Raw genomic sequence first — 13,293 nt, forward strand, 5'->3', positions numbered from 1 at the left:
CCCCCTGTCCTTAGACCCCCTGTCCTTAGACCCTCGTCCTTGGATCCTCTGTCCTTAGACCCTCTGTCCTTAGATCCTCTGTCCTCAGACCATCTGTCCTTCGATCCCCTGTCTGTCCTTATCATTAGACCCTCGTTCCTTAGACCCTGTCCTTAGACTCTCTGTCCTTACATCCTCAGTCCTTATCATTAGACTCTCTGTCCTTAGACCCACAGTTCTTAGAAATCTAAACATAAGTGACTGTGCAAATGTGCCATTTATTAAATACTAAGATAAAAAAAAGAGTGAGTTTTAAGTTTTGATTTAAAAACCTCAAGAGAAGACAGACACACAGATAGATAGATAGATAGATAGATAGATAGATAGATAGATAGATAGATAGATAGATAGATAGATAGATAGATAGATAGATAGATAGATAGATAGATAGATAGATAGATAGATAGATAGATAGATAGATAGATAGATAGATAGAATCCCCCCTGGTTAAAGTGATTACTCATCACAAAGGTCTGTGTCCTTGTAGGAGGATGACGAATGCATGTGTAATGATAACGTAAGCCTGGTGGTTTTGCGCACGCGCACACTTCCCTCCTCCTCCTCCTCCTCCTCCACACAGCAGCTCCAGCCAATGGAGACGTGTTGTTTCACCCGTGACGTCATCATCCTCCGGGCAGGAGCGAGAGAGAGAGAGAGAGAGAGAGAGAGAGAGAGAGAGAGAGAGAGAGAGGCCAACCCTCTGACTAAAGAAGGAAACAAACAGAGAGAGAGAGAGAGTTAAAGGCAAAGAAACGTGTGTGTGTGTGACAGTAAGAGGAACACACTCACAGAGGAGAGAGAGGACACACTCACACACTCACACGCTCACACACACACACACACCAGTGGGAGTCTGGAGAACAAGAGAAACACCGAGCTTTTTTTTCTTCATCAACAACAACAACAACAACAGCTGCTTTAATTCCTCTTCTTCGCCGTCGTCGTCGCGCGTGAGAAGAACCGCCGGTTTGCAGCAGGTGATGATCACGGATTAATATTTTATTTTTGTTTTTTCTTAACGACGATGAAGAGATTTAATCCCTGTGAAGGTAAACAACAACAACAACAATAGAGCGAGAGAGAGAGAGAGAGAGGTGACCTTTAAAGGGAGGCTTCAGAGGTCAGCTGCTCTCTGTGTGTGTGTGTGTGTGTGTGTGTGTGTGTGTGTGTGTGTGTGTGTGTGTGTGTGTGTGTGTGTGTCACCCTCATCATTAGCAGTTTATTTTTAAACATTCTAAACACAGTTTTTTAACCTCGTTCGTCTCATTCTGAGCAGATTATCTCAGAAAATTACAACATATATTTGGATTACAAAAGTCTGTATTGTTTTTTTTAACATATATATGAACCAGATTACAGAACAGAACACGTTAATCTGGATTCAGTGGGGGGTTAGAGTCGGTGTGAGGCCTTTGATGTGTGTGTGTGTGTGTGTGGGATTACATGTTGGTCTCTCATGTTGCGACATAGTATCGTCTTTGTTTGATCAGATTCAGCTTCATTTTCCTCAGTATCTGCTTCATTGTTCCCTGGGATGAAGGAGATTATAATCCGAGTGTGTGTGTTGTAAAAAAAACAGAGAACATGGAGACAGACGTGTGTGTGTGTGTGTGTGTGTGTCAGACAGAAACAGCTCCAGTTTCTGCTGTTGATGATGATGATGATGATGATGATCACACAGTCTGTGTTTTTTCTGTTTGTCGGAGCTGAAGCTGGGGGATGGGAGATCTAAAGCCAAAGCTAATTCCTGTCCACAAATAGAAAATTCATTTAAGCCGAATGAACAAGTGGAGCTTGAGGTTTTCTCTGAAATGTCTGAATATGATTTTACTTTCATTTTTAAACGAGGTTTCGGGTCACGAGAGCTTTTTTTTCTCCACTGTTTCTTTGCTGTAGTTTCGTCTGAGGAGGCGAAGAATGAGAAAACCCAGGTGAATTCGGTGTTTCGATCTCATTTTGGGTATAAATGCGTTCGTCTGATCGCGTTTGTTGTTAAAAAACGTCGTCAAAAAACGACGTTATTGCGTCGCTGGAGCGAGAAAAACAGCCATGTCTGAACAGGAAGCGGCAGACAAAGAGAGAAACAAAGAGAGCCCAGAGGAACAGAGTCCTCACTCTGTCTTTATTTCAACAAACCTCACTCTGTGTGTCCTCGTTGTTTTAAAAGAGACGAGGAAGAACAAGGCGGCGACGCAACATTTTCTCCGCAAACTGACACTTAATATCGTACGATATTTTTTTTCACGTATCGAGATTAAAAGTGTCCGTAAAAAACAAGTTGATTGTGGTGAATTGTTAATATTTCACGTTATTGCTTTGAAAATCCCACCAACATACAGTCGTAGTGATTTATTTCTTGGGGCTTGGTCTTTTCTGACGTTTATGGACAAAACTGATTGTCTTAGCTGAAAGAAATGATGGTTAGTTGTAGCCTTTGTTTTCCGTCTACTGTAACACGTTAATCACTTTATGCTAACATTAGTCATGTTTTTGTCAACACTTAGCTTGTAACTTTACAGCATTTTGTAACGTAGTTAACATTCGTCACCTGACAACTTTTTATAACCACGACTGATAACAAGTATTTCTTTAAATAACAAATTCAGTCCATTATTTGCCGTTTATCACTATAAATATGGTGATGTAAACATTTCCTGTCACAATTACACCAATAAAAAACATCTGTGCCAAACTCACTTATAGATATTCTATGATACTTCTGCTTTGTTGTTGAATTAGACAACATAAAAGCATCACTCGTGTTAAATATTAACACTTAGGTCCATCTGTGATTGTCCTCGTGATGAAAATCCACCATAATCCCGTTGTTCAGAGTGATTTTTGTGGCCTCTGTTTGTGACTCGGTGGTTTTTTTTCGTGTCCAGCAGAGCGTGAAACACGAGCTCAGCAGATTCAGAAGAAACACAGTGTTTCTCTCTTTTGTTTGGATTAATAATCAAACCGTTGTCTCTCAGCTGAGAGTCGTCATGAGTCCTGTTTTTTTTGTTTTTTTACTGCTTCTCTGTGGCGCGAGCACTTTTCTTCAAAGGAAGTGGAATCGTTTGTGTGTGAATGAATGATCTGAGCTGGAAATCCCCAAACTTACCCCAGGACGTGTAACAATCCACTTCTACTTTCTTTCTTTTTCAGGGTTTTTTACACCACACTGGGCTAGATATGCTAGATTTTTCCAGAAAATCCCAGTAAAAAAAGACATAATTTTGTTGTTTGTGCTCACGAGCAGCAATGAAAATACTAAATAATCCATATTCATGAGTGATGATGTCATAATTTGATCATTAAATGTTAAAAACGTGAAAATCTGGACACAAGTATCATCAAAATAATGCAATAATAACTTAAGTTAATAGTATATATTTAGATATTCAAGGTTAAGGGATATGCTACTTATATTTATAGCTATTTTTTCTTGTCTTTTCCTCTTCTCTGCTTGTTATTTTGACTTTTATGAAACTTTTAATCAATTTAAAGAGTCATAGACGGTAATATCTGTGATTTACCGTTGATTCAGAACTACTGTGGATTCTGTAACGTAAAACAACTAACGTATAAATGAGAAATAGGACAGTTGTGGTTCTGGTTGTGCGATGTTTTGCGTGACCACGAGGACACGGTAAAGGTCAAGTTAGCGTGTTGACGTGTGTTTGTTTTGGTGACAGCTGGAGTCCGAGCGTAACAGCTGAGACACAATGTTCCTCTGTGTGACGACAAAACGCACACACACACACACACACAGCTGTCTCCTTCACCTTCATCTCACCCCATTTTCTAAAAAATCAACACTTTAAATCAGTAAGAAATAAAATAACATATAAACAGCACGATTCAGATTAAAAACGGCAAAAAATGAAGTTAATGTCGACATATTTTGACCAAAAAACACATTTTATGACATAATTACTGAGAAGTTACAGTAAAAACTGTATCTTAATATATATATATGACGTTTACGGGCCAAAGTTTGACAGCGGAACTAACGTAAAAGCAAAACAAGCGTAAAGATCTACGCGGTAAACCAGCGTTTCCAACATTCCTGTTAATGACACGTTCCAAACTTCCCAGCACTGACCTGATGTTCGTCAGCAGCTGGAACATGTGACGCAGAGAGGAAGAGAGGAGGCTTTTCCCAGGAAACCCTCTGCTGACACGACATAGGGGGGGGGGCGGGGCTTAGGTTTGGCCCCTCCCTGGTCTGTGATGTCACTGGTGCATCAGAGCGTCCTGAGCTCATGTTCACATGGAGGCAGATATTTATAGAAACAAACGTGTCCTCAGTCTCAGAGTTTGAATAGAAAAATCGTCTTCACAAGTCGTGACTCGGCAAAATCTATAAATGCAGCTCTGGTTAGTGACGTCATACAAACAACGTGATGACACTGTGGCAGTAGGTGGCACTGTTGTCAGACAATGGTGTGTTTTGATATAAAGATGGAGATGGTTGATTCAAAGACGGGGTCGGGGCCCACAGATGGGTCACAGGAGAGGTTTTTTTGATTTACACATATTATATGTTACATACACATATTATATGTTATAATCTTGCAATAGTGATCATATTTTTCAGTGACCTGAAACAAAGACAGAAAACACATAGTTCCATATGCTTGTTTTTGTGTGGTCAGTTTTTCAGTCTTTGCTGGAACATGAAGCTCTACTGACCTCGTTTGTCTCCATAAGAAACAGTAGAGATCGTAACAATAGAAACAGTTACAATAGAAACAGTAGAAGCTGCAACAAAAGAAACAGTAATAGTAGAAACAAGAGCAACAGTAACAATAGAAACAGTGGAAGCAGTAACAGTAGACACAGTAACAGTATAAATGGTAGAAACCGTAACAATAGAAACAGTAGAAATGATAACAATAGAAACACTAACAGTAGAAACAGTTACAATAGATACAGTAATACTACAAACAATATAAACAGTAACACTAGAAACAGTAGAAACGGTTACAATAGAAACAGAAACAGTTACACTAGAAACAGAAACAATAGAAACAGTAACACTAGAAACAGTTACAAAAGAAACAGAAACAATAGAAACAGTTACACTAGAAACAGTTACAAAAGAAACAGAAACAATAGAAACAGTTACATTATAAACAGAAACAATAGAAACAGTTACACTAGAAACAGAAACAATAGAAACAGTAACACTAGAAACAATAGAAACAGTTACAATAGAAACAGTAACACTAGAAACAATAGAAACAGTAACACTAGAAACAATAGAAACAGTTACAATAGAAACAGTAACACTAGAAACAATAGAAACAGTTACACTATAAACAGAAACAATAGAAACAGTAACACTAGAAACGGTAACAGTAACCCTTGAAACAGTAACACTAGAAACAATAGAAACAGTTACAATAGAAATAGAAACAGAAACAATAGAAACAGAAACAATAGAAACAGAAACAATAGAAACAGTAACAATAGAAACAGTAACACTAGAAACAGTAGAATCAGTTACACTAGAAATAGAAACAGAAACAATAGAAACAGAAACACTAGAAACAGTAACAGTAGAAACAGTAGAAACAGTAGAAATAGTAAGAGTAGAAACATGAAGCTCCTCCTCCTTCTCCAGAAAAACGATGACTCAGCAGCTGCTGTGTTTGTTCGTGCTCAACAAGGTCAAAGGTTATTTACAGTGAAAACACTGTGACGTCTGTGAGCTGCTGCTGTTTGTCCCTTTTCCACTCTGGTCACAGCTCGACTCGCCTCAGCACAGCACGGCTTAGCTTAGCTTGGTTTTCCACCACAAAAAAAGTGCCTACTCAGCGTGGGCGGAGTCATCACTGCGCGGCTTCATGAAAACTGCCGTGACATTTCATGACAGAGACATTTTCCCTAGTAAATTTTAGAGATTAACCCCCCGTTTATTTTGGGATTGTCAAGTCTTTGTTCAGCTTGATTCTTGTGTCGTACGTCGTCGCTCTGACCAATCAGGGGCCGGCAGTCTGACGACGTCACGCATCGTACGTACTCGGGCGAGTCGAGGCGGTGGAAACACTGTCGACTCTGACCTGGACCTTTACACAGTTTCCTGTCTTTCATGTCTGTCTTTACACAACTTCCTGCTGCTGAAGCAACAAACAACGTCATTAGTTACTCACATGACTCGTGTGTGTGTGTGTGTGTGTGTGTGTGAGGGAGAGAGAAATGACTGGCGTAGTTTTGAAATGTCTCTTGTGGTCAGAACCACAGGGAGGAGACAGACAGAGAGACAGAGACAGACAAAGGAAGGAAAAACATTGACCTGTTTTTTTTCTTGGCTCATCATCATCATCATCATCATCATTATCATTATTATCATTATCTTTGTTATTGAACGAGCAGAAATGAATCACGGCGCTGTCGCATGTTCAGACGATGATGACTTAACGAGGCAGTCATTGTGTGTCTGTGTCGTAATAATCACGACATGATTTTCTTTGTCGTTAAAAAAACAAATGTTGGCGAGGGAGGAGGGAGGAAAGGAGGGAGGAAAGGAGGGAGGAGACAACAGTGAACAAAGCTGTGAGTCAATTTTCCGCCAAAGGTGTCGAACAGAACACAGTGTTCAGTCAAATCAGACGAGCCGCGCTGTTTTCTCATTTACATAACGTGACTCTGTGCTGTTATCTGCCACCGAAACACGCGTCGCCGTGGAAACGGGTCATCAGGAACGACAGCAGCAAAGTGTGTGTGTGTGTGTGTGTGTGTGTGTGTGTGTGTGTGTGTGTGTGTGTCATACAGTAAATACTAAACATTCTGTCTCTCCGTTTCTGTTTTGTTAAAATCAGCAATGGCCCAAGAAACCAACCAGAGCGCGGTGCCCATGCTGTGTGCCACAGGCTGTGGTTTCTACGGCAACCCACGAACCAACGGCATGTGCTCCGTGTGTTATAAGGAACACCTGACGCGGCAGCAGAGCAGCGACCGCATGGGTAAGAGATACACACAAGAAACACAACCCGATGCATCAAAAACATATTGTGTTTTATTTATTTCTGTCTAACGTTGTGGTCTCTGTTTGTGTGTGACAGCCTCAGCTGTCAGTCCTACCTCAGAGGCCTCGGCCATCCAGAGACTAGAGGCCACTTTAGCCAAGGTGGAAGCTTCTTCATCTGCCTCTTCAGCTGAGATGTCGAGGTCGGTCCCGGATCTGTGCCACACGTCTATAGAATCACACCAGAAATGGATTATTATGAGTGTGTAATCTGGTCTCTCCTGCTCACCCCCCCCCCCCCTCTCTCTCTCTCTCTCTTATTTACATATTCAATCGTCCAGAAGTGTTCAAGGATCTCTTCCTGTGACTCAACAAATGACAGAGATGAGCATCTCCAGGGAGGACAAGCCTGAAATCCTCGACCCCGGTAAATCAATTTACCTCATCCTTCATTATTCCAGAGACGTCCACACACACACTCTCACGTTCATAACCTTTATACAATACGTGACTTTATACACTTTTATACACACAAAATATAATACAAACTATATACGCAATCTTCCTCATTTCACTTCAACATAATTGTTGATTTCTGCAGCCCCTGCAGCCTCAGATTATGTCAGCACCATCAGATTATTTATGTAGCCTCAGATTATGTCTATTCTGTAGCCTCAGATTATTTATGTAGCCTCAGATTATGTCTGTAGCCTCAGATTATTTCTGTAGCCTCAGATTATGTCTGTAGCATCAGATTATTTCTGCAACCTCAGATTATTTCTGCAGCCTCAGATTATTTCTGTAGCCTCAGATTATGTCTGTAGCATCAGATTATTTCTGCAGCCTCAGATTATGTCTGTAGCCTCAGATTATTTCTGTAGCCTCAGATTATGTCTGTAGCATCAGATTATTTCTGCAGCCTCAGATTATTTCTGCAGCCTCAGATTATTTCTGTAGCCTCAGATTATGTCTGTAGCATCAGATTATTTCTGCAGCCTCAGATTATGTCTGTAGCCTCAGATTATTTCTGTAGCATCAGATTATTTCTGCAACCTCAGATTATTTCTGCAGCCTCAGATTATTTCTGTAGCCTCAGATTATTTCTGCAGCCTCAGATTATTTCTGTAGCCTCAGGTCATTTCTGTAGCCTCAGGTTATTTCTGAAGCCTCAGATTAATTCCGTAGCCTCAGATTATTTCTGAAGCCTCAGATTAATTCCGTAGCCTCAGATTATTTCTTAAGACTCAGATTATTTCTGTAGCCTCATGTTATTTCTGCAGCCTCAGATTATTTCTTCAGCCTCAGATTATTTCTATAGCCTCAGATGATCTCTGTAGTTTCAGATTATTTCTTCAGCCTCAGATTATTTCTGTAGCCTCATGTTATCTCTGCAGCCTCATGTTATCTCTGCAGCCTCAGATGATCTCTGTAGTTTCAGATTATTTTTGCAGCCTCAGATTACTTCTGTAGCTTCAGATTATTTCTTCAGCCTCAGATTATCGCCCCTCTCGCTCACTGTTACGTGCTTCAGGAGAGCGATTCTGTCCAGAAATAAACCTGTTTAAAACGTTTGGCACAGAACAATTAAACACTCACATTAGACACCGTTCATGTAACTGTAATCTGGGATTAAAGTGCGGCTGATGGTAAGTATTTATTATTTATATTTCTTTTCTTTTGTGTAGTTGTAATCCAGCCGGCTGCTTCTAGTTCTGCTCCCACGGCTTCGTCCAGCAGCGAGGAAAACCCGGGCGACGCCCCCAAACCTAAGAAGAACAGGTGCTTCATGTGTCGCAAAAGAGTGGGTCTCACAGGTGAGTCAGGGGGCGGAGCTTCTCACGGGAATCCCTGTTTCACAACATCTATCCCACCATCTTGTTTGAGAACCGACTGTAACTCCCTGCGTGTGTTTGTTTGTTTGTTTGTTTGTTTGTTTCCAGGCTTCGACTGTCGCTGCGGTAACCTGTTCTGCGGCATCCACCGATACTCGGACAAGCACAACTGTCCCTACGACTACAAGGCCGAGGCGGCCGCAAAGATCCGCAAAGAGAACCCCGTCGTCGTGGCCGACAAGATCCAGAGAATATAGATGTTTGAGCGCGCGCGGTGGAGAGCGACGGCAAAAAAAAAACGACGGCAAACACACACAAACCTTTGACCTTTGACCTTTGACTGGAGTACGAGTGTGAACCTTCTGAGACGGAGCGAGTTAGCGATTGGAAAGGACTTGATTTACAAAATGACTCAACCTCAAGAAGAACGTGGCGGGGGGGGGGAAAAAAGAGGGGAAAAAAGTGAAGCTGGTGTCTGAGGGAGATGAATGCATGAATGATCACTTTGATTAACTCATTAGTTTTTGGTTTTTTTCCGTGGTGTGATTCTTCTTTTCTTTTTGCTGCTGTTGAGTTCTTCTCCTTCTCTTTTTTATTATTATTATTATTATTATTATCGTCTTATGAAAAGCAGCCCAGGTTAACTGTCCAGGATAAGCTGTGCTCCTCTCACCCCAAACCAGGCGCCATTTTGTGCCAAACCGTCGGCGGCCATTTTGTCAAGACTCCTGCCAAGCGTTTGTCACACGAGTGTCCCTCGAACTTTGAACTTCCTGTTCCGGTCTCCGTTTTTTTTTTTTGCACCGTTTTTTGGAGAAGCGTACTGAAGCATAGCGTAACTGCCCCCCACTGTGCACAGGGGGCGCCGTTACTCTGTCTTTCCACAGCGATACCTACCTCACAGCTGCTGTGTTAAGCTTTGCCGTCTTCCCGTTTCACTTTAAGTCGATCCCGGCAGAACCGCGGGGTCGCGTTTGACCGTCGGCCTCGGTGACCATGTGATCGGAGAGGCCACATCCACACGACCGTAAATCATCCGTCGTATTTAAACTCGATAAAGTAATGAAATATAGCAACATTTCTCGGAATAAACATCACAAATCACAATCACCATTCCACTTTCTAAATGGGTCTGAGATTTAGATTTTAAAGGGAAAAAAACATGCTAACCGAACGAAACAGAATTCCAACTTCCTGTTTGGTGTGGACGCCGTGTGGATGTAAGCCTCAACGGTCTTGATTGTGATGAGGCTGTTTTTCCCGGACTTTTTCAGTGGACATGCTAACGGCTAACGGAGTTTCCAGACTGGACTTGATTGTATATCCTGGACGCCTGGGGCAGCAGGTGGGGGGGGGGGGGGGGGGGGGTTGTGCGAGATCTGGCAGATCAGGTGACTTTAGGCTACGATTATTGTTGGAATGAATTGAAGTAATGAATGAATGAATGGGATAAATGCACGATGACGTAATCTACGCCTGTGCTCGTGTTTCAGCGTTTCTGACGTTTTTTTTAGCTTCACACGACTTCGGGGGGTTTCAGACATTTGCTAAACGACAATTATGTTATGTTACCTTTTTATTTTTTATTTTTTTTCTCTTTCTTCCATTGTTATTGAACTGATGTTAGCGCATGTATTCTGTGCATTTGTGGAATTATGTGAATATGGAAGGATTAGGGCCACAAGTGAACTTTTTTTTTTATTTGCAGAATTCTAAGATGAAACTATTAAAAACAAATCTGAATTCTGACTTCACTCACATCATTTTTACTTTGATCTCAATGAATTCAGAGATTCAATGAATTGAAAAAATATCTGGATTTGATGTAATTCTGAATTTAACCACATAATTCTGACTTTTTTTCTATTGTTCACATGTGGCCTTCGTCATCTTCCATAATGTGAACCATTTAAAATTTAAAGTTTCATTTTTTTTGTTTTTTAAAATACGCTAACAGAAGTGTGTGTGTGTGTGTGTGTGTGCGTGCGTGTGTGAAGCTCCCTGGTTTTATCAGCACATGTTTACAGAACTACAGGAGCATGCCAGAGTTAGTTATGAAAAATAATAGAAACTAAGATTAGATGTTAACTTCTCATCTTTCTAACAGCTGTTGGTCTGCGATAGAGCACCGTAGAAAATTGTGTGTGTGCGTGTGTGTGTGTTCGTGCGCGGGCTCGTGCACACACCTGTGCGAATAATGTGTGTTTTCACGGCTGCCTGACACAAATGAAGCCCGTGTGTGTTTGTGACTCGTGTTAATCCCTGTTTTGTTTTATTCTCCTTCCTCCCTGTAAGGATGTGTGTGTGTGTGTGTGTGTGTGTGTTTCATTTAAAGGATAACTGTATGTATCTGTGTGAGGTTTTTTTTTTTTCTTATCTGATTCTTAGTTATATGCAAATTTGTACAAAAAAAAAGAAAAAACAACAAACTGTGTTGATATTTATGTATTACGTATAATCTTGCTATCCAGCATTACGACAGAATAGTATCATGTAAATAAAAACTGTACAGAGAGACATAAGCACGACTCTGTGTGTGATGATTTACAGCCTTTTTTAAATTGTAATAAAAAAAAGTTACAAATGCTACTTATAGTTGTGTACTTATAGTTATAAATTCTATTTAAAATTCCAAAATGTACTTATAATTCCAAAATATTCAGAATTCTACTTAAAATTCCAAAATCTGCCTATAGTTCTAAATTCTATTAGTAATTCCAGAATCAACTTATTGTTCAGAATTCTACTTATAGTTCAGAATTCTGCTGAAAATTCCAAAATCTACTTAAAATTCCAAAATCTACTTAATTAAAATTCCAAAATCTACTCAATTAAAATTCTAAATCTACTTATAATCCCCAAACATACTTATAATCCCAAATTCTATTTATAATTCCAAATACTACTTATATGCAGTATTCTGCTGAAAATTAAAAAATCGACTCAAAATTCCAAAATCTACTTATTTAAAATTCCAAAATCTACTCAATTAAAATTCTAAATCTACTTATAATCCCCAAACATACTTATAATCCCAAATTCTATTTATAATTCCAAATTCTACTTATATGCAGAATTCTGCTGAAAATTAAAAAATCGACTTAAAATTCCAAAATCTACTTATTTAAAATTCCAAAATCTACTCACTTAAAATTCAAAATCTACTTATAATATCACAATCTACTTATAATATCAAAATCTACTTTTAATCCCAAAATCTTCTTATAATTCCAAAATCTGCTTATAATTCCAAATTCTACTAATAATTCCAAATGTGTTGAAAAAAAAAAAAAAAAAAACATGACTGATGCCAAACTGAGGTGAGTGTAGTTAGAACTGTATAATGAAAAAGAGACACAAGTTTGTCAGTGAAGGAGCAGGAGAGACGTTTATCTCATGGGGCTGAATACGATCGCCTGGCGGGCCGGATGTGGCCCACGAGCCTTGAGTTGGACACATGTGCAGCAGTCAGTGCTCGGGGCTCTAAAGAATCAGCGTGTGTTGGATAAGACGAGACAACGTGGAACTAATCTGAGTGAGAGCAGGAAGAGAGAGAGTGTGGGTGACACATGTCTGTAATACCTCACCTGAACTGACCCAGACCTCGTCACTGAACACTGAAAACTGAATGGGTAAGGGTCAGGGCACACGCAAACTCAGCACCTGCTAGGGCCTTGTGACCTCCAGGGGGCCCTATAGTGCATTTCATTATCTCATCTTCTTTTATATATATAGTTTGTGCACGATAAGAGTGTAAATAAAGAGTAAAAAACATTACACCAACAGTTCACCCACAAGCACCGCATCATTTACTGCTTTATTATTTCTGTCAATAAACGCCCCCAAAAAATCTAATTTTTGCATCCGGCCCCATGAAGACTTGGGCCGGCCCTGCTCCTCAACATGAGTAATACCATGAGTGTGTGTGTGTGTGTGTGTCATCCATAGCAGCAGCTGCTCACACACACACAGCTGAGGTCAACTCATGTGGGAAAAAAAGCTGTGACAGCTGAGGTTGAGGTGAACTTGGCTGATCCTGCGTCAGAAAACTACACACACACACACACACACACACACACACACACACACACACAGTGACAAGACACAAAATGGAGGACATTTTGGTGAAGAAAACATGAAAAGTCTTAGGTTTTCAAGATAAACTAAAACTAAAACGCTGAATGAGTGAATCTCTGACCATGTGACTCTCATTACTGATGATCACGAGGCTGTTTGTCCTCATTAAACCTGAGGTTTTCAACCAATAAGGACCAACCTCACTGAATGGGTTAAATCCCTTTAATTTTAATTGATTTTTCTATGTTAAAATGTCATTTTTGTGACGAAAAACAATGTAATGTATGTGTTCTGAATTGCACTCTGTGCTGCCACCTGGCGGTGAAGGAAATAATCGCCCGGAACCACGCTCCCTTCCAACAGGAGTCGCTATTGCAGAAGATCCCC

The 13,293-nt window shown here is 40.3% G+C and overlaps 1 protein-coding gene across 3 annotated transcripts; it reads left to right on the forward strand.

Annotated features, from left to right (window-relative positions):
• The first annotated feature begins 819 nt into the window (after positions 1-819).
• zfand5a (zinc finger, AN1-type domain 5a) lies at positions 820-9,270 on the forward strand. Of its 3 annotated transcripts, none has more exons than XM_083905229.1 (6): positions 820-1,088; positions 6,852-6,995; positions 7,095-7,200; positions 7,339-7,424; positions 8,683-8,811; positions 8,938-9,270. In XM_083905229.1, the coding sequence occupies exons 1-6, from the start codon at positions 1,064-1,066 to the stop codon at positions 9,084-9,086; spliced, it is 639 nt and encodes a 212-aa protein (XP_083761355.1). In that variant the 5' UTR covers positions 820-1,063; the 3' UTR covers positions 9,087-9,270. The 3 variants fall into 3 exon arrangements, with proteins under 3 accessions (XP_083761355.1, XP_083761356.1, XP_083761357.1); XM_083905230.1 differs by having other exon boundaries at positions 820-1,016; XM_083905231.1 differs by lacking the exon at positions 820-1,088 and adding an exon at positions 1,120-1,159.
• The last annotated feature ends 4,023 nt before the right edge of the window (positions 9,271-13,293 follow it).

Source organism: Microchirus variegatus, assembly GCF_963457635.1.
Source record: "Microchirus variegatus genome assembly, chromosome: 18".
NCBI lineage: Eukaryota > Metazoa > Chordata > Actinopteri > Pleuronectiformes > Soleidae > Microchirus > Microchirus variegatus.